General features: G+C 37.7%; 1 protein-coding gene across 1 annotated transcript; it reads right to left on the bottom strand.

The window, feature by feature from the left end:
* Positions 1-6,403: 6,403 nt before the first annotated feature.
* On the bottom strand, positions 6,404-13,434 carry LOC128234817 (uncharacterized). Its single transcript, XM_052949348.1, has 5 exons — positions 13,372-13,434; positions 8,934-9,353; positions 7,913-8,103; positions 7,332-7,536; positions 6,404-7,159 (listed from the first exon to the last, which is right to left on the bottom strand). The coding sequence occupies exons 2-5, from the start codon at positions 9,232-9,234 to the stop codon at positions 7,050-7,052; spliced, it is 807 nt and encodes a 268-aa protein (XP_052805308.1). The 5' UTR covers positions 9,235-9,353; positions 13,372-13,434; the 3' UTR covers positions 6,404-7,049.
* Between the last annotated feature and the right edge of the window lie 6,842 nt (positions 13,435-20,276).

The following is a 20,276-nucleotide window of genomic DNA, read 5'->3' as shown; positions in this document are numbered from 1 at the left end:
ATGGTCGACCAATAAACGGAAGTCACGCAAGGCACAGAGGCACAGTGGTCGACAAATTAACGGTAGTCACGCAAGACACAGTGGTCGACCAATAAACGGTAGTCAAGAAATGTACAGTGGTTGACCAAGAAACGGTAGTCACGCAAGACACAGTGGTCGACCAATAAACGGTAATCACGCAATGCACAGTGGTCGACCAATAAACGATAGTCACACAAGGCACAGTGGTCGACCAATTAACGGTAGTCACGCAAGACACAGTGGTCAACCAATTAACGGTAGTCAAGCAAGGTACAGTGGTCGACCAAGAAACGGTTGTCACGCAAGGCACAGTGGTCGACCAATAAACGGTAGTCAAGCAAGGTACAATGGTCGACCAATTAACGGTAGTCAAGCAAGGTACAGTGGTCAACCAATTAACGGTAGTCAAGCAAGGCACAGTGGTCAACCAATTAACGGTAGTCAAGCAAGGTACAGTGGTCGACCAATAAACGGTTGTCACGCAAGGCACAGTGGTCGACCAATAAACGGTAGTCAAGCAAGGCACAGTGGTCGACCAAGAAACGGTAGTCATGCAATGTACAGTGGTCGACCAAGAAACGGTAGTCAAGCAATGTACAGTGGTCGACCAAGAAACGGTAGTCACGCAAGGCACAGTGGTCGACCAAGAAACGGTAATCACGCAAGGCACAGTGGTCGACCAAGAAACGGTAATCACACAAGACACAGTGGTCGACCAATAAAACGGTAGTCTCGCAAGCCACAGTGGTCGACCAATAAACGGTAGTCACGCAAGCCACAGTGGTCGACCAATAAACGGTAGTCACGCAAGCCACAGTGGTCAACAAATATACGTTAGTCACGCAAGACACAGTGGTCAACCAATTAACTGTAGTTACGCAAGACACAGTAGGCAATTAAGGCACGGTAGTCAACCAACACACGAAAGTCAATTAGGACACGATAGCCACTAAAGATAAGATAATCATTCAACGGTTGTCACTAAATGGTATTCACTCAATACACACATAACAAGGAAGTAAAACAATACATGGTAGTTATTCGATATTCATTCAAAACACGGTAGTCATTTAAGACCCATTTATCGCAAAAGCAACAGTAGTCATTCAATGGTAGCCACCCACGATACGATAGTTACCCAATACACGGTTGTCCCCCATTAAACACGGCAGTCATTCAAGGCCAGGTAGTCACACAAGGAACTGTAAGCACTGAAAACGAGGTAGTCACTCTAGATACGTAAGTCCCTCAATGAAATGTAATCACTCAACATTAGTCAGTCAAGACACGATAGTCACTCAACGGTACTCACTCAAGATAGGTAGTCCCTAAAGATAGGTGGTCCCTTAAGTAACTGTAAGCACTTAATATTAGTCAATCAAGACACGTTAGTCACTCAACGGTAGTCACTCAAGATAGGTAGTCCCTCAAGACTCCGTAAGCACTTAGCATAAGTCAGTCAAGACACGATAGTAACTCAACGGTAGTCACTCAAAATAGGTGGTCCCTTAAGTAACTGTAAGCACTTAACATAAGTCAGTTAAAACACGATAGTCACTCAACGGTAGTCACTAAAAATAGGTGGCCCCTTAAGTAACTGTAAGCACTTAACATAAGTCAGTTAAAACACGATAGTCACTCAACGGTAGTCACTCAAGATAGGTAGTCCCTCAAGGAACTGTAAGCACCTAACATAAGTCAGTCAAGACACGGTAGTCATTCAACGGTAGTCACTCAAGATAGGTAGTCCCTCAAGAAACTGTAAGCACCTAACATAAGTCAGTCAAAACACGATAGTCACTCAACGGTAGTCACTTAACGGTAGTCACTCAAGATAGGTAGTCTCTCAAGGAACTGTAAGCACCTAACATAAGTCAGTCAAAACACGATAGACACTCAACGGTAGTCACTCAACTATAGTCACTCAAGATAGGTAGTCTCTCAAGGAACTGTAAGCACCTAACATAAGTCAGTTAAAACACGATAGTCACTCAACGGTAGTCACTCAACGGTAGTCACTCAAGATAGGTATTCCATCAAGGAACTGTAAGCACTTAACATAAGTCAGTCAAGACACGATAGTCACTCAACGGTAGTCACTCAAGATAGGTATTCCATCAAGGAACTGTAAGCACTTAACATAAGTCAATCAAGACACAATAGTCACTCAACGGTAGTCACTCAAGATAGGTATTCCATCAAGAAACTGTAAGCACTTAACATAAGTCAGTCAAGACACGATAGTCACTCAACGATAGTCACTCAAGATAGGTATTCCATCAAGGAACTGTAAGCACATAACATAAGTCAGTCAAGACACGATAGTCACTCAACGGTAGTCACTCAAGATAGGTAGTCCCTCACGGAACTGTAAGCACTTAACATAAGTCAGTCAAAACACGATAGTCACTCAACGGTAGTCACTCAAGATAGGTATTCCATCAAGGAACTGTAAGCACTTAACATAAGTCAGTCAAAACACGATGGTCACTCAACGGTAGTCACTCAACTATAGTCACTCAAGATAGGTAGTCTCTCAAGGAACTGTAAGCACCTAACATAAGTCAGTTAAAACACGATAGTCACTCAACGGTAGTCACTCAACGGTAGTCACTCAAGATAGGTATTCCATCAAGGAACTGTAAGCACTTAACATAAGTCAGTCAAGACACGATAGTCACTCAACGGTAGTCACTCAAGATAGGTATTCCATCAAGGAACTGTAAGCACTTAACATAAGTCAATCAAGACACAATAGTCACTCAACGGTAGTCACTCAAGATAGGTATTCCATCAAGGAACTGTAAGCACTTAACATAAGTCAGTCAAGACACGATAGTCACTCAACGATAGTCACTCAAGATAGGTATTCCATCAAGGAACTGTAAGCACATAACATAAGTCAGTCAAGACACGATAGTCACTCAACGGTAGTCACTCAAGATAGGTAGTCCCTCACGGAACTGTAAGCACTTAACATAAGTCAGTCAAAACACGATAGTCACTCAACGGTAGTCACTCAAGATAGGTATTCCATCAAGGAACTGTAAGCACTTAACATAAGTCAGTCAAAACACGATGGTCACTCAACGGTAGTCACTCAAGATAGGTAGTCCCTCAAGGATCTGTAAGCACCTAACATAAGTCAGTCAAAACACGATGTTCACTCAACGATAGTCACTCAAGATAGGTAGTCCCTCAAGGATCTGTAAGCACTTAACATAAGTCAGTCAAAACACGATGTTCACTCAACGGTAGTCACTCAAGATAGGTAGTCCCTCAAGGAACTGTAAGCACTTAACATAAGTCAGTCAAAACACGATGGCCACTCAACGATAGTCACTCAAGATAGGTAGTCCCTCAAGGATCTGTAAGCACTTAACATAAGTCAGTCAAAACACGATGGCCACTCAACGATAGTCAGTTAAGATAGGTAGTCCCTCAAGGATCTGTAAGCACTTAACATAAGTCAGTCAAAACACGATGGCCACTCAACGATAGTCACTCAAGATAGGTAGTCCCTCAAGGATCTGTAAGCACTTAACATAAGTCAGTCAAAACACGATGGCCACTCAACGATAGTCACTCAAGATAGGTAGTCCCTCAAGGATCTGTAAGCACTTAACATAAGTCAGTCAAAACACGATGTTCACTCAACGGAAGTCACTCAAGATAGGTAGTCCCTCAAGGAACTGTAAGCACTTAACATAAGTCAGTCAAAACACGATGGCCACTCAACGATAGTCACTCAAGATAGGTAGTCCCTCAAGGATCTGTAAGCACTTAACATAAGTCAGTCAAAACACGATGGCCACTCAACGATAGTCACTTAAGATAGGTAGTCCCTCAAGGATCTGTAAGCACTTAACATAAGTCAGTCAAAACACGATGGCCACTCAACGATAGTCACTCAAGATAGATAGTCCCTCAAGGATCTGTAAGCACTTAACATAAGTCTGTCAAAACACGATGGCCACTCAACGATAGTCACTCAAGATAGGTAGTCCCTCAAGGATCTGTAAGCACTTAACATAAGTCAGTCAAAACACGATGTTCACTCAACGGTAGTCACTCAAGATAGGTAGTCCCTCAAGGAACTGTAAGCACTTAACATAAGTCAGTCAAAACACGATGGCCACTCAACGATAGTCACTCAAGATTGGTAGTCCCTCAAGGATCTGTAAGCACTTAACATAAGTCAGTCAAAACACGATGGCCACTCAACGATAGTCACTTAAGATAGGTAGTCCCTCAAGGATCTGTAAGCACTTAACATAAGTCAGTCAAAACACGATGGCCACTCAACGATAGTCACTCAAGATAGGTAGTCCCTCAAGGATCTGTAAGCACTTAACATAAGTCAGTCAAAACACGATGTTCACTCAACGGTAGTCACTCAAGATAGGTAGTCCCCAAGGATCTGCAAGCACTTAACATAAGTCAGTCAAAACACGATGGCCACTCAACGATAGTCACTCAAGATAGGTAGTCCCTCAAGGATCTGTAAGCACTTAACATAAGTCAGTCAAAACACGATGGCCACTCAACGATAGTCACTTAAGATAGGTAGTCCCTCAAGGATCTGTAAGCACTTAACATAAGTCAGTCAAAACACGATGGCCACTCAACGATAGTCACTCAAGATAGGTAGTCCCTCAAGGATCTGTAAGCACTTAACATAAGTCAGTCAAAACACGATGTTCACTCAACGGTAGTCACTCAAGATAGGTAGTCCCCAAGGATCTGTAAGCACTTAACATAAGTCAGTCAAAACACGATGTTCACTCAATGGTAGTCACTTAAGATAGGTAGTCCCTAAAGGAACTGTAAACACTTAACATAAGTCAGTCAAAACACGATAGTCACTCAACGGTAGTCACTCAAGATAGGTATTCCATCAAGGAACTGTAAGCACTTAACATAAGTCAATCAAGACACGATAGTCACTCAACGGTAGTCACTCAAGATAGGTAGTCCCTCAAGGAACTGTAAGCACTTAACATAAGTCAGTCAAAACACGATAGTCACTCAACGGTAGTCACTCAAGATAGGTAGTCCCTCAAGGAACTGTACTAGCTAAACAGTAGTCCCTATAGGCATGTTAGTCACTCAAAAGCAGTCGCTCAAGGCACGGAAGTCGCTCAAACCGTGAAAACAACAAGGATGAGTCCGTAATGAAATTTAAGTCCCCTGCAATGCTAAATAGGTTGCAGAACCTTAGTTCAATGATACTTAGCTTATAAAACAGTAATTGAAAGTTGATATTACGCGAATTAATGACAAAGAAAAGTAGTGAGATTAGCTTTATCCTGTTATAAAGGACTAAGAAATTTCGAGACCAGTACTGAGAGGCATAGAGAACGTTCCCCTGGTGGAGGCTCGAACAGGACGTTTATATACCAGCTATTTATCTGAATAAGCTATACAATGTGGCACAATTAAGAAATTGTGACCTCGTAGACAATCAGTATACGTGTGTACAAGCTTAGTTAGTCAATCTTGTCATGAAAGCGAGACAAGAGGACGCCACTGCTGTTGATTAGAAAAGCTTAACACACACTCATACCGAGGTCCTTTGCAGTGATCATGTATGTACACTGGTGGGAAATATGAGCGAAAAAGACGACTCCTGCCGGTGATAATTTTTCCGTACTTTCAATTAAGTTTCTGATTACTTATGATGCCAACAACACATTGTAATTGGTAACGTATGTACGTGTATATAAGTCTACTTACGAAATGATAAAGGAGTTCAATCAATGGGATGCAATGGTTATCCACGATGGTAATAGTTGAACACTTACAGGACAAGTCAAGTTAATATCTATTTATCGTCGACTAATACACATACACGTATTCACTACACGAATGCAGTCTATAGCCTCGATACATATTTATTGTGAACACTTCATTCAATATGCACACCCAAATATGATATATTTTCTTGAGTCAGTTCAATAAACAAGTGGGGTTAAAGCCACGTGCGATGATAAGTGGCGGCTATTATTAAATTGGCGTGACTAAAGTCTTCACTTACAGCCTGCAGACAATATACAGTTTGCTGTCTCACTTTAAAGGGACTATACACCAGATTTGCACCATTATGTTTCCAATCTCAGGACAATTATTGAATAAAATGTTTTACTCTTTGATGTCATAATTGTAAAAGACATACAAAAATCAAAATGTAAAAAAGTCTTGTTGGAGACCGGGTTCGAACCCAAAAATCAAAATGTAAAAAAATCTTGTTGGAGACCGGTGTCGCAAAAAATTGCCGTCTAATGTTGTATCCACTGTGCTTCAAAGGCTAACCTTAAACAGTTAGAACATTTAAGCTATATACCTAACTTGGTAATATCACGTGATGACATCCACAAGCCAATCACGCATACGGAATGAATTCTACTAGGTAGACATACCTAGTAATCATTTTTAATGGAAAAATACGAAAAAACTGCGAACAATAAATAAATTGTAAACTATGTGGTACAGTTAGTAAGTTTCAATGCATTTCAATGCACACCGGTACCAAGTTTATGTCAGTTTACGACAATTTCTTTTTTTTTCGCTATTTCATCATACGGAGTGCAGCCCCTTTAAATGACTTCTTCACAGATTGTTTGTGGTCATTGATGTTTTTATTAATTCTGTTGAAATTATGACACTGAACTACCTTGTATGTACAAACACGAAACACCAACTGGCAGGTTGTCCTTTAAACATAATGTGGTAAATCCAAGCCTTAAGTCATTGTTACTAACGATTTCCGGCAACACAGTTAATTCTTTGTCACTTTTCTAAAACAATATAAATATTTGGCTGTATTTTGAACCTTATAAAACATGGACAAGTGGCTCCAAATTATTATTACTGTTGTGGCCAAATAGTTTTGTATTTTCATTACATATGTTATCTGAAAAGTCGAAATGATTCAAATAACTAGTTAACCAGAACATAAAACATGCATGTGCAATCAGATGCTGTAAGTAAATAGACGAGTTTAGACGAGTCTAAGTGTACCTTTAAGTTTAAACTTCACACAGAAAGGCAATAAGCACGTAACAAATACAAGTTAGAAGATATCCGGAAATTAGAAAAGAGACTTTCGCTGCATCGCCTGAATTCATCCCACTTCGATCTGGAAAGCAATAACAGAAATGAATGTTCAGGTAAATCGACCACCTTTTGGTTAAATTGGAACTTCATATTTTCAAGCCATTTATCGCAAGTTCTTGTTATAACATTGCTTGTTTACTTCAGTGAATGGTTGTACATTGAATTCGGTGTGTTTATGTTTAACCTAAACTTACCGAACATGAACGTGTAATCCGGTGAGTGTGCCGTGTACGTCATCTGTTGCTGTGACGTCACCTGGCACCGGAAGCCCAAATCTGAGTCCGCTGCTTCTACCGTGTAGCGCAGCATGGACGTCCGCGAATAATGGCAGATGGGCGTCGAGATGCCGGAAGCTTCACCCTCAGAGATGTAGTCTGCGTCTCGAATCGGGGTGAAATACTAGGTTGACAAATATCTTGATTTAGCCAACAAAGGTATTGTAAATATTATGTGTTCAAATACCGGAACTACTAAGCAACTAATACTATCCGATGGTTTGTTTTCACTACACGGCACGTGATTTTGTCAAAATATGCTCGACCTACATGAACAACAAAAGTAGTGCAAATAATATGTGTTCAATTACCTGAATAAAAACTAAGTAAAAATAATAAAAAAACGTAAGTATAAGCACAGAGTACTGTAAGTATGCTATGCACAAGCGCCAATTCTTTATGAGCTGATGGTACTCGTATCTGACACATTACATTATCCGATGATATGTTTAGACTACACGGCACGGCACGTTTAATATTTTGTCAACATATTAACTGACCTGGAACACGAGCTGGCTCCCCGCCGTCCGCCGAAACCACTGGATGGGGGCATCTGGGGAAGCTCCGATACTGCCAGTGCACGTGAGCTCAAGCTGCTCCCCGGGCTGCACGAGGGAGTTGTTCATTACCGGTTCCGTCATGAATTCGTTAACAACGCGGGCGGCCAGCAACTGCAGGTTCCCCGGACGCACTGAACACATAAATGTTTAACACTTAGAATGTTTAGAATAAGGTATCGAAAGTGTTTGTTTAGCCTGCGTAGCATGACAGACAGATAAGGATCATGTTGTGCAACGTTGGCGGAACCCGCGTCATTACACTTTCGTGGCCACTCTTTTACGTTACCATTCTTCATCCAATACCTAGCAAATTTGATACAATATGTATAACATGGACATTGCATCTTAATGAACCAGATTATCCTTTAAATCGTCAAAAATTGATAAAAATATAGCCAATAACTTTTTTGTTTGTGACACAGGCGATATCGGCTCTGTTATTTTACAAGGCAAAGTAAGCAAAATATGGTAGTCTTTTTTCTGTGTCACAAAATAGATTTTATTTTGATTATCTATAAATAGTAAATAAATGAGCGATTTTAAAGGTTTTAAATACAACTTTCAGTTAAAATAAATATAAATGAGTGATTTTAAAGCTGCACTCTCACAGAGTGAACGTTTCGACACCTTTTTTTTTTTCTTAAAACGAGCCTTTTTTCCGAAAATCAATGATAACCAGTTATATAAGACTGCTAACAAAAAATAAGATTGCAGATTCTTATATATATAAGTTTATGTTTTATGCATTTTAAACATTAATTTTCGAACGTAAATATGAAAATCAACGATCTGAATTTTTGTCAGCAATCTTATATCATTGTTTTGCAGATATTTACGCAAATTGGCTCTTTTCAAGACAAAAAAATGTAAAAGATGTAAAAATGGTATATCTGTGAGAGTGCAGCTTTAAATGTTTTAAAATACAACATTTAATAAAAAGAAAAATAACCCCAGATATTACCGGAAACAGACAATATGGCTGAGGTGTTCGCAGTCAAAGTGTCCCCGTTGTTCGGTTTGTAAAAGACCTTACATTGGTAAGAGTTTCCGTCGACGCAGTCCAACCGGTCTTGCCGGTAGCGCACACTAAGCAAGTTTCCGGAAGTTCCAAGCATGCCCGTCACTTCCGGTATTTTCTGCAAGATGTCGTTAGGTGCATTGGTGCTTACTCTAGGCGGATTACCAATACTTATTTCAGCTAGACTGTCCTGAGTGGGGCCGCGCTTTATGTACAAGGAGTAAACTTGCTGAACCCCGGACATTCGACATTCTATGTTGACATACAATGGTGAGGTCGTTGTGACGTCATTCGCGTCACCGCCGATGATTACTGATGATGGCGTGATTGTCAACGTTGGGTTGGCCTCTGTAACGACCCAAACTGCAATACATATAGGTCACTGTCTAAGATAATTTTATTATTTTATCATTGTGAATTCGTTGGTACGCATCTCAGAGAATTAAATTCGATATATATTGTGTTAATCGATAAAAATGAGATTATAGGCAAGACAAAAATACAAGCACAAAGGTAAATAAATAACTTCTTACCGAAACAAGACAAAATGATCCTTAAAAACATTTTAATAGTCAATCTCGTTGCAAGTCGAACAAAAACTAGAACAGTTTTTAGTACACCATCCCATTTTAACAAATAAATAATCCAAAAGCGTTATCCAGGGGCACCGCGATAATTTTTATTCAAACTTTTGTTCGTAAGTCCTTACGCCAAATTCTTCGATAACAACAATCACACTAATTAATATAGGGCATTGGTGAATTTCGCACTTGGGAATCATTTAGACTTTATCATCGTTTTAACTCATGTACATGATTTCGATTAAAACCACGCTAAGCCCTAACCGTATAAATGATCAGCTACGCCCCTGTTAACCTGTCAACATACTAGTAATTGTTTATGGTGATCGTGGCAGTCAGGAAATTTATTGTTTTATGACGCACCCTGTTTGCTTTCCCTGACAAGCACACATTCACTATGATAAACATGATTCAGAAATCGTGAATATGGCTCATGTAAATAAAATTGATCAAATTTATTTTTCAACGTAAGCGACGAGGTATTTTAAACATAAATAAAGGATATTTTGAATGAATGTGACTAATGTATATCAAGATGACCATTAGCACATGAAACTTATTTTTAATGGCAATTAACAAACTAACGAAGTTTTGTTTGTAACCATCATAACTTCGTACGTGTACTTGAGTTTATCATGGACTGCCCACGTTTATTGCCTGCGCTATGGCTTGAACCCACCGTGAGGCCATCATGACTTAAATTGTGTTTACTGTGAAATCTTTAATTATTGTGGGACATTAATTTTCGTGAATTTCGTAGGTTGGCTTATCCACGAATTCAAGATCCCAACGAATATTTGACCTTTAATTCTGAAATCATATTGTCTATGTAAAATAGGGATATACATTTATTCACATGAATTAACATGGGTTCTGTATACACCTTGTAAGTTCTTAAATCATTGTTTGTTTACTATTAATATGTTTTATATTATTTATCATTTAACCGCAATGCACATAAATTAAAGTCAAATATTAGTATTCAGTTTTCGTATTACCGAAACATTAAAACAAGCTGATAATCAACCTCCTGTGCTGTGCGGCACATGTTAACGTCGTGCTGATTATTAACCTCGTGTGTTTGAGCATCGATTTTGCTTCCTTGATCAAATATTTAATCGATTATTTATTAATGATACACAAATAGCGAGTGGACGTAAAATGATAACTTATTGAACGAAATAAAGATGAAATAGATATTGAAGTGACAAGGAAAAGCAATCTTAAGCACTATGAACATGAGAACAGTACACTCTTCGAGTGGGTGGCGATGATCCATTCGGCATGAAGCGGTTTGATTGTTGTCGTGTTCATGTCGACGCTTGTGGCAGTAGTCATGTCGGCGTCGCCATCATCAAGGGGGGACACGACCTGTCCACAATACCATTGGTGAAAACAACCATTCACGTTCTCATTGTAGTCAAAGTTGAAAGACAAATCGAAGTGCTGGAGGCGGTCAGTACACGCAGGTGGTACGTATGCGTAGCAGATTCCATTCTCACGTAGAAGCCGCTGGAACTGGTGGCTCTGGTGGGCCCTCTAAAATGACCAAGGTCTGCTGGTCACACTATGCGAGCGGTAGGGAATCGCACAGGCTGTTGACATAGGGTACCAATATCTTGTCGACGTAGCGCAGGATTGATAGTTCATTACTTCAGTGAGATTCTGTGCAAGTTGGGTCTAAGCCCTTCGGAAATTTCACACCCTTAGGGTGGCAACGGTCTGTCTTCCCTGCATAAAAAGGCTGCGGTGACAGCATCCTTCCGCTCTTCGGCACGGTAAGAAGTGCTGAGCCTTGCTCCTCCATCGTCCATACGCCACCTGGCATTATGCTGCATCCCGTATGGTCGAAGTTTAGGACCAAGGTTTCTGGGGTCTGGTCCTTGTCTATCATGCCTTGGACCTTGAACACGAAGTTGTCCTTGATCCCGTCAAAGTCTTTAGGGAGCGTTTTCGTCGCCTTTGTACCATTTCGTATGACGAACCCCGTGCGTCTCAAAATGGACATCTGGCTTGCGACTTCTCGATTGTCAAGTGCCCGCCATGCTTTGCAAGTGTATGACGCGCATACTTGATCAGAATGCCCACAGCTGCAGCATTGAAAGTCCGGACGTTGACTACGCCCCCCCCCCCGCTAAGGCGCACCTGGCGAATACAGTTCTGTACCTTCTCGTCGTACCGTCACAAACCTGTGTGCACTCTTCGTCGTGATTGGGCAAGGACAGCCGGTTCTTCCACCAAAGACTTCTTTAACTTCAAGTACTGGTCCCGCATGCTACGGATTGTCTTTATGCTGACCTTCATGTTAAGCGCCGCGATGCATTGGCCACTCCGTTGTCTATCTATTACCTCAAGTAACATGATAAAGAAGTAACTCTAATTACCAGTCAAGTTCCGATTCAAATAAAATTGAAGAAACAAAGTAAGATACAAGAGATCCGGGTGCAATACCCTAGCTCTTTGTGAAGAGACCTCTTGGTTCTTTGACGTGCACGTGTAAAACACCAATACACGGCATACAACTTCCCTGGGTTTTATCAGTACTGAGTACACCATTTTCCTAGTACAAAACCTTAAATGCCAAACAATCATAACGCTACCACCATCTCTTATACAGACAGAATAGGACTTTTATATTACTATGTTATGACTTCCAATTAATAATATGTTTTATTATATAAAAAAATAAAAATAAAAATGTCACAGTGCTATAATTGATTTGAGTCTGCGTAAAACATCAGGGAAACAAACGGGATGACCATATTCTTGATTGAGATCAAGTATTTCCCTTGAAGTTAAAGCTTGCTTTACATTCGTAATTTGTTAGGGTTGCCTCACGTGATACTAAGGACTTGCTATTTTGCTGTCTCAAACGTACCGTTGGCGAAATCGTAGCAAACATTCTCTAATGTTTGTCGGAAGGTTGTTTTGTGTGTCGAAATTATTTTTCACATGTAAAACGCATTTTTGTATCGCATTAAATCGGAGAAAATGTAGTTTGAGGAAAGAATTAAGTTCTTTGAAACAACGGCCAATATTTTCATCGACAAGTATATGAAACAGAACACTTGATTTTATGCTTTTCGATGATCTATTGAAATGTAACGGTGGGTTAATAATGAAAAGAGTACATGGTTGACTTTTGCTCTCGGTTGATAATCGCCCAAATGGGAATAATAATTTCACATATTTAACTCGTTTCATTGCAGAAATGTTAACATAAATGCATGCATGCCGGGATGAAAATTTAGTGACGTCATTGAATTTCGTTTCCGGTATGACGTCATTGAGTCGAATTTCACGCAGTTTTCTTATTGCTTATGAATTATTTTTTTTGGTTAAATTAAAACATAAAATGAAAATAAAAAAAATGTTTGTAATAAATGCAATAAATATCACCTCGTGAACACCAAAAGTAAATAGTCACTCGTCGCACAGCGGTTCGTGAAATATTACTTTTGGTGATCACTTGGTTAAAAACATTGAATACCATCAACTTAAACAAACACTTATTTTCAATGAGTTGTTGACTGAAGGATGCTTGTTTTTGCATCTTGACCGAACGTTGCAAAACGATGCAAGGCGCCGTGATTTCTTGCCAAGGATTGCATCGTCAACAAAAGTAAATCTAGAATATTTCACACGTGTTGGACCAGAAAAAAGCAGTCTTTTACAGGCTAAGATAGTAGTCACGCGACATACAAATACGTCATAATACAGTCATTTATAACGTAATAATGTTCTCATCTTGTTTTCATATCTTTTATCTCAAACAGTTTATTAGAAATTAACGCTCTTACTTGTTAGATTTAATCGGTTTTGACCAGTAGTAACCCATGTGAGAAGTTGAGAACCCCGTTGAAGTCTCGTAATTTCTCACCCTGGGTAAATTGCATTTTGACCGATCAGCGCATCATGAAAAGTACTTATTAGCTAAATTCTTACATAGTATCCTTATATACATATATGTATATTAGTCATGTGACAATTTGCCAATAATCTTGTTCTTGTATCGTTTGTAATGGCCAATCATCGTAATGTTTTAAGTTTCAGGCATAACTTTGCAAGGAAGACTGCGGATGTACATTCCTGACAATGAATCATCTTTATCTTATTCTTCGTTTGTTATTTTTTTAGTTAAAACAAGATAATTACAACCTCGAGCATGTGCGAGTAAATGCTTAAATTGTATTGGGTAAAACTACCCATGTGACATTCATTCATTTCTCCATGAAGTATTCGTGTATGCAAATCAACTTATTTATATGCATAACCGGACTACCTTCTATGACGTCATGTCACAGTAGGAATTTGTTTACATGTGTATTTTGCTTCTTAATACAAATTTGGGGTTAAAATAAAGCAACAACTGAACAATAAACCTTTTAAAAACGCTGATCTTGATTTATTTGTTTATTATAAATGCCAATGAATTGATTGCGGAGAACTGGAAGCTGAAATTCGTCTGCAGCACAGAGTAGATATGGCGGATGATCTGTCAGGTTTCGACTCGTTTAAAGATCCTTTTGGTAGTTTTGAGTAGTTTGTGCCAGAATTGAGTGAGGAAACTGCTACTGCTGCTGAGATTTCTCCAGAATTTGAAGAATCGGTGTTTATGCAAATTAGGTGTAATTTTTCCGACACTTCATACATCAATGAAACGCAGAAAAATAATGTTCAATTCTTAAATAAATGTTTTTATATAAAACCTTCAAAACTGAGACAGTTGTAACTCAATTACTATCCACGCAGGGAAGAACGAATGAAAGTTAGTTCTCCAGATTCTATGTGTTAGATATGCATATTTCCACCTACTGTCAGACGGGCGAGCCCAACAACATACTATATCGAGCATTGACTTCACACGCATTTCACGTTGTTTGTAAATAATGCAACTGACGTCGTCGCACACGAAGTCATTTTACCGAACTGCTATAACAATTGGGCAAAATTCCATTTTTTTTCTAATTGGAGCATTTCGTATCCAATATCCAGAATTTGTATTATTGAGATAGTAGATACAAATATATTTTAACATTTTAAGAGTCTGTTGTAACAGCATTTCAGTATACTTCTATAGTATCAAAACCATGTTATGAAACCCAGAAACTGTCTAAGAAAAACAAATTGGTGATAAACAGAAGCATCAAAATGTAAACCAACTTGTTAATCAATTAATTCTATCAAAACAAAATCATGTTTAAAAATCTAAAATTCGTATTACCCAGGGTATCCTCTGGCTAACTTGTACGCAGAATATAAAGTATGGATTCAGTGCAGATTTTCTGGAATCGATAATCTACAAATCTCTTTTTCTGTGTATTTTAGTGCATAAACAGAAGAGTGAAGACATTTTCGCCCCAATGATTTTAGAATGCAGATTTGAACACATATATTAGAACATTAACTGCTGTAGTCCGAGTTGACACGCTTTAAAGTCTGAAGTACACTTTGAAATGAGAATAAGAAGTTTGGGGTAATAGCTTTCATTTTTATCAAACGAATCAAATAAAATTTAGTTGTCACCCTATTTTATCGAAAATAAGGAATGAGAAGGTTTAATTGTGTAAGGCAAGACTTCTTAACCGTTGATCAAACCAGTTTTTTCTCTACAATATTTACCGTCAATGTCACTTAAATGGCATATCACAAGGGAAACAACTTCGATATATCTTTAAACTTTATCATACATGAGTATTATACCCACTATTTAAAACAACATAGATTATATAATGACAACGAAATCAAGGCTGTGTGATCATACAAAACAAAGGTGCTCAGAGCCAGACCTGCCTATTATAACAGTGTCTAGACACGCAGAAATGTCTGTAGCTTTGCTTCGTATGTAGCTTTTCATCAGATATGACATAAGCAATCCCTTTCATTCTTTATGCAAAAAGCTACAGAAACATGCTCAGTAGCAAAAAGTTCAAGCATAAACCCGGTTTAGTGGCAATGGGCAAACGCCAAAGACATAGACCACAAAATCACAAACAAGAAACATAGAACAGCACAAAACTCTACAAACAGCACAGTGCATAAATAATATATATTGGTATGTTTATCAAGAATTGTTAGGTACCGCCTTGGAACGGTCAGTAAAATGTAAATTTACATGTCCACGATAATAACACCTACCAGATCAATAAGCCGGTGCAAGGTTAAGGAAACAATCAAGTAACAATTAAATTGATATTATGCAAAGATCAAACTGTTTTTATTCCCCTTCTATTAGGCTTCATCTTGCAAGATTACATCAAAATACGTTCTGCGTAGGCATGTTGAATATTGCAATTTGACAGGGTAAGTTTTTTACCTAAAAGATCTTATTTGTAATGCAGTTTGTACTTGAGACTTGAAAACTTTGTTTCAAAATATATATAGCATGTAACAGGGGTAGCAGCCGTAGCAGGGTCTTTAGATTTTTTTAAAATCTGCGAAAGAAGGGGCATAGTAATGTATACACAGAAAAAAGGGTTAAAGACACACTCAAATCCAGACAGTGTACAAAAATTATATGTCTGGTATTTCTCGAAATTATAAGACAATAAAGTTGGAAGAAAGTTTTTTTTTGACATGGCCCTTTTCAGAATTGTGAAAGGCAGGTTCTGGTTTTGGAGTTTCTGGTTTTCCCTTTTTGACATTTTTCATAATACAAGTAATTGTTTAAAATCGTTTCAGTCAATGTTTAATGGTGGGATGTTTTTAACAGCAAGGTCATTGTAAAGAAAGTAAAAATATCTTATGTAGTTCTTATGCATTTTGAAAGATAACACACACACACACTCAGACAAATTGATCAAAATCTGAAACAGCATGTCCCCGTGTTGTATTCATGATTTAAAAAGCGTAGCAGACTGCATTTCGGGTGTCGGGTGTTACCGAATGGTCAACAACATGGCAGTTATTCCCCTTTGACTATTTTTTTATAAGCTTTAACAGTTTCTTATACTTTATAAAAACGATTAGCTCAATGAGCTTTTTACGCCATCGATCATATACAGATTAATGACACGCTCCTTGTTTCAGTAATGAGGATCCGTGTATATACCGTATTTTCGTTTTTCGTTTTTTACAATTGAAAGTAAAACTTTGTAAAACGAAAAAACAAACGGTATAAATAAATAGTTTCTTTGTTTTGTATTCCGTGGTTATAATTAAAAACGGAAAAGGAATAAGCCTATCAATTATTGTTTTTTTCAATCATTAGAAGAACGAAAAGGATTTGTATGTTCCATTTTGTTTTTTTACTTTTTTTGTAAAAAAACAACGTAAAGCGAAAATACGGTATATACATGGACAAATGAGTTCTACCGAAAAATTTCTCACATACCGGCCAAAAAAAGCAGTGATAATGAACTGCTTTATCAAAAAGTGTTTTTTTTTTTTACTTATTCTGCTGAGAAATATAAATTGTTCCAGCGAAATGGCTAAGGTCATTCAGGTACAGTTTCTGATAAAACTGTTCTTAGGCTTGATCGACACTAGCTGTACTCACATATTGAAATGAACGTCAAAATCATTTGATGTTGACAATAAATATTTACTCTTTATAGCAAATTCCTTTAAAAATGATTTGTTATATCTTATTTTGAAACCTTTGAAACCTTGAAACTTCCTGCTAATCAAATCCTATGATTTTTGTTTTAGGCTATACTGTTCCGAAATGTGATTTCCAAAACCGGGTCGAATAATTGTTTAATAACAAAGCACATGTTTGGCAAAAACACACAAACGTATCGCAATATACCATGATAAGGGTCTAGAAAATCGCAATATATATAACGCGATTCCTTTTTGGCATATCGTTACAACCCTTCTTTACACCTTGGCTGGACGAAAGCAGTCACGATGCATTTAAAATGGTAAAGAAAATGAAATATTGCCTTCCGACGTAGCCTTTATGACGCAATTTACCATGTGGTATACACACACTGTTTTTGAAACCGCTAAAAGAATATTTGAAAAAATCCTATCGCTCTGAATCATGATACAGGCCTTTCGTAGCGAAATATTCACAATACGATTCTTGATGTTTTGTTACAACCATAATTTTACACTTTTACTGGACAAGAGACATAGTGCGATTTTTTTATTTAAACCGATAAAATATCATTTAAAAAACATATACTCATGTTTCGTTTGAGACATGTGATTATTAATCATGTCAATCATAACCATCGCACACTGTCTTGTTAAACTCTTCCAATGACCACGTTCATTTTACAACATTGACGTCAACATAAATATATCAACGCCAAGAAGTCTGACAATTGTAAAACAAACTTCTATTGAAATTGTCCCTCTATTTCCTGAGTCGCTGACATACTAATGTACTCCAGTCATAAATTCCTTTCGAGCCATTGATTTGCGTAGCTTGAAATGTTTCTTTGATGTTGTATACTTGTCAGTTGGGTTTATGATGTATACTTGACAGTCGGGTTAAAACAAATCACGAAAGATAAGAGAACAAAAGCGTATACTACAATATCCGTTCATATTTCTTTTAAAATAATGCCCTTTTGCCGACTCCTGCTCATTTATATAGAGATGCAATATGTTAAATCTATCGTTATGATCGAAATTCCTAACTAGTATAGGTTGTAACCGGAGTGAAATATAAACCTACACACCGCCTGGACCCAGAAATGGTAATCTATTTGCAGTAACTCTTTCACCACGTTTTCTTTCGTAAAGTTATATAAAAATAGGGGCCATAACTACGTAAAATATTAGTGTATTGTAACACAGGTCGATCTTGGCCTATATTGTATAGTCACTGTGGTAAACTCACGTACAAAATAATATATTACATAAAGTGTATCAGTCATAAGTTGTCAATCGGACACCGCATCTTTTGGCAAACTTTTTATCATATGTCACATAATTATACAATATTAGTCTCAACCATTGAATTTAACTTCAATACTAATCCGTGTGTATTCAATTCATTTGTAAGTTCCGAGATACTTCATCTGTCGTAGACAACACTTTGTATTTCTTTAATGTGACTTATACTTAAAAACCCCTCAGAAATCCAACTTAAACAAACCTTAACCAAAATCTAACACGTGCGATAATTGAAATCCTTATTTTCTCTTATTTCCTGCCTAAAGTGCATGCAAGAATAATGTTGTTCATGAGCGTATCAGCTATTAGAGGTATAGACACGAGGCAAATCGGGAAGTGAATTCAACTAGAAACATTATTTTGGTTTAACATTCGTAAGAAAAAAACTAACATTATGCAGCAATATAATTTGCTGAAAAAAGAAAATGACATTAAACAGTTATATAAATTGCTAAATTAATGCGCAAACTACAGTATACAGTTATCTAAGTTGCTATGGTAAGTTGCAAATGACTTAAATTTAGACAGTTTAAAAACTTGTGATTGTAAGGAACAAATAACATTATGCATTAAGTTGCAGAAATAAGGTGTAAATGACAGTATGCCGTGGGTTAACAGGAAATGACATTAAGAAGCAAATGAAAGTGTACAGTTATATAATAGCGAGTGTAAGGTGCAAATGTCTCTATACTGATATATAAGTTGCATGCAGACAAAACACTGAGTGCTATCTTGCCGAAGTATGTCACTGCCTCATTTATTTTATCACCGCGATCAAAAAGATGTCATTTAATATCCTCGAATTACACCATAGACTCGTGGGTGGAATACTATTGGTATCCTTTAGTTGTGGGGCGGGGAATCGAATCTGTGACACCTGGATTGACAGTCAAGTGTTTTATCACTAGACCACGCATCCTCCAAGGAGTGACAATCAATACATGAAAGACGGCTTCAATACTGACCATTACACGTTAAAGGGGCTATACTCCGTATGATGAAATAGCGAAAAAAAAGAAAAGAAAATTGTCGAAAACTGACATAAACTTGGTATCGATGTGTTCAATGCATTGAAACTTACGAACTGAAGTACCACATAGTTTACAATTAATTTATTATTTGCAGTTTTTTTTTCGTATTTTTCCATTAAAAAAGATTACTAGGTATGTCTACCTAGTAGAATTCATTCTTTATGCGTGATTGGCTAGTCGATGTCATCACGTGATATTACCAAGTTAAGTATATAGCTTAAATATTCCAGTTTAGGGTCATCCTTCGTAGCACAGTGGATACAGCACTGAACTACAATTTTGGCGACACCGGTTCGAACCCGGTCTTCGACTCGATTTTATTTTATAATTTGGTATTTATTTTACAATTATGATATCAAAGAGTAAATCATTATATTAAATAATTGTCCTGAGATTCGTTACAGAAAAAACAACTTTTTTGTGCCAATCTGGTGTACAGTTCCTTGAAATTCCTTCCCAAATCAAAGCCTATTCGACTGAAAGACAGCATACCCGTCACTTATAAATAGCCCGCAATTCTGAAAGTTCAAAACACACAACATACGTTTCCTTGAAAACATGTGAATTCACAGCACGTGCCGAATTCGGATGTATGTCAATGGAATATAAAAAGATACAATTTGCCTACTGCTATTCACTTTATGGCAAAATAATTTGCTCGCATCGGTCGGAGTTCCTGAAAATGAATCTTTCTGTAGATTTACAACTTGGATAAGAGCAATTTCGAAGAAGTAAAGAACTTAATTTGGCAATCTTCTAAGAACTTAAGGCTTTATGAACATATAAAAGTATTTTAGAATATGCCAAATACAATTATATGGACA

The sequence above is a fragment of the Mya arenaria genome, chromosome 5, assembly GCF_026914265.1.
Source record: "Mya arenaria isolate MELC-2E11 chromosome 5, ASM2691426v1".
In the NCBI taxonomy this organism is placed as follows: Eukaryota; Metazoa; Mollusca; class Bivalvia; order Myida; family Myidae; genus Mya; species Mya arenaria.
Note: the sequence above shows the minus strand (reverse complement) of the source record. Positions and strands in the feature narration are given on the sequence as shown.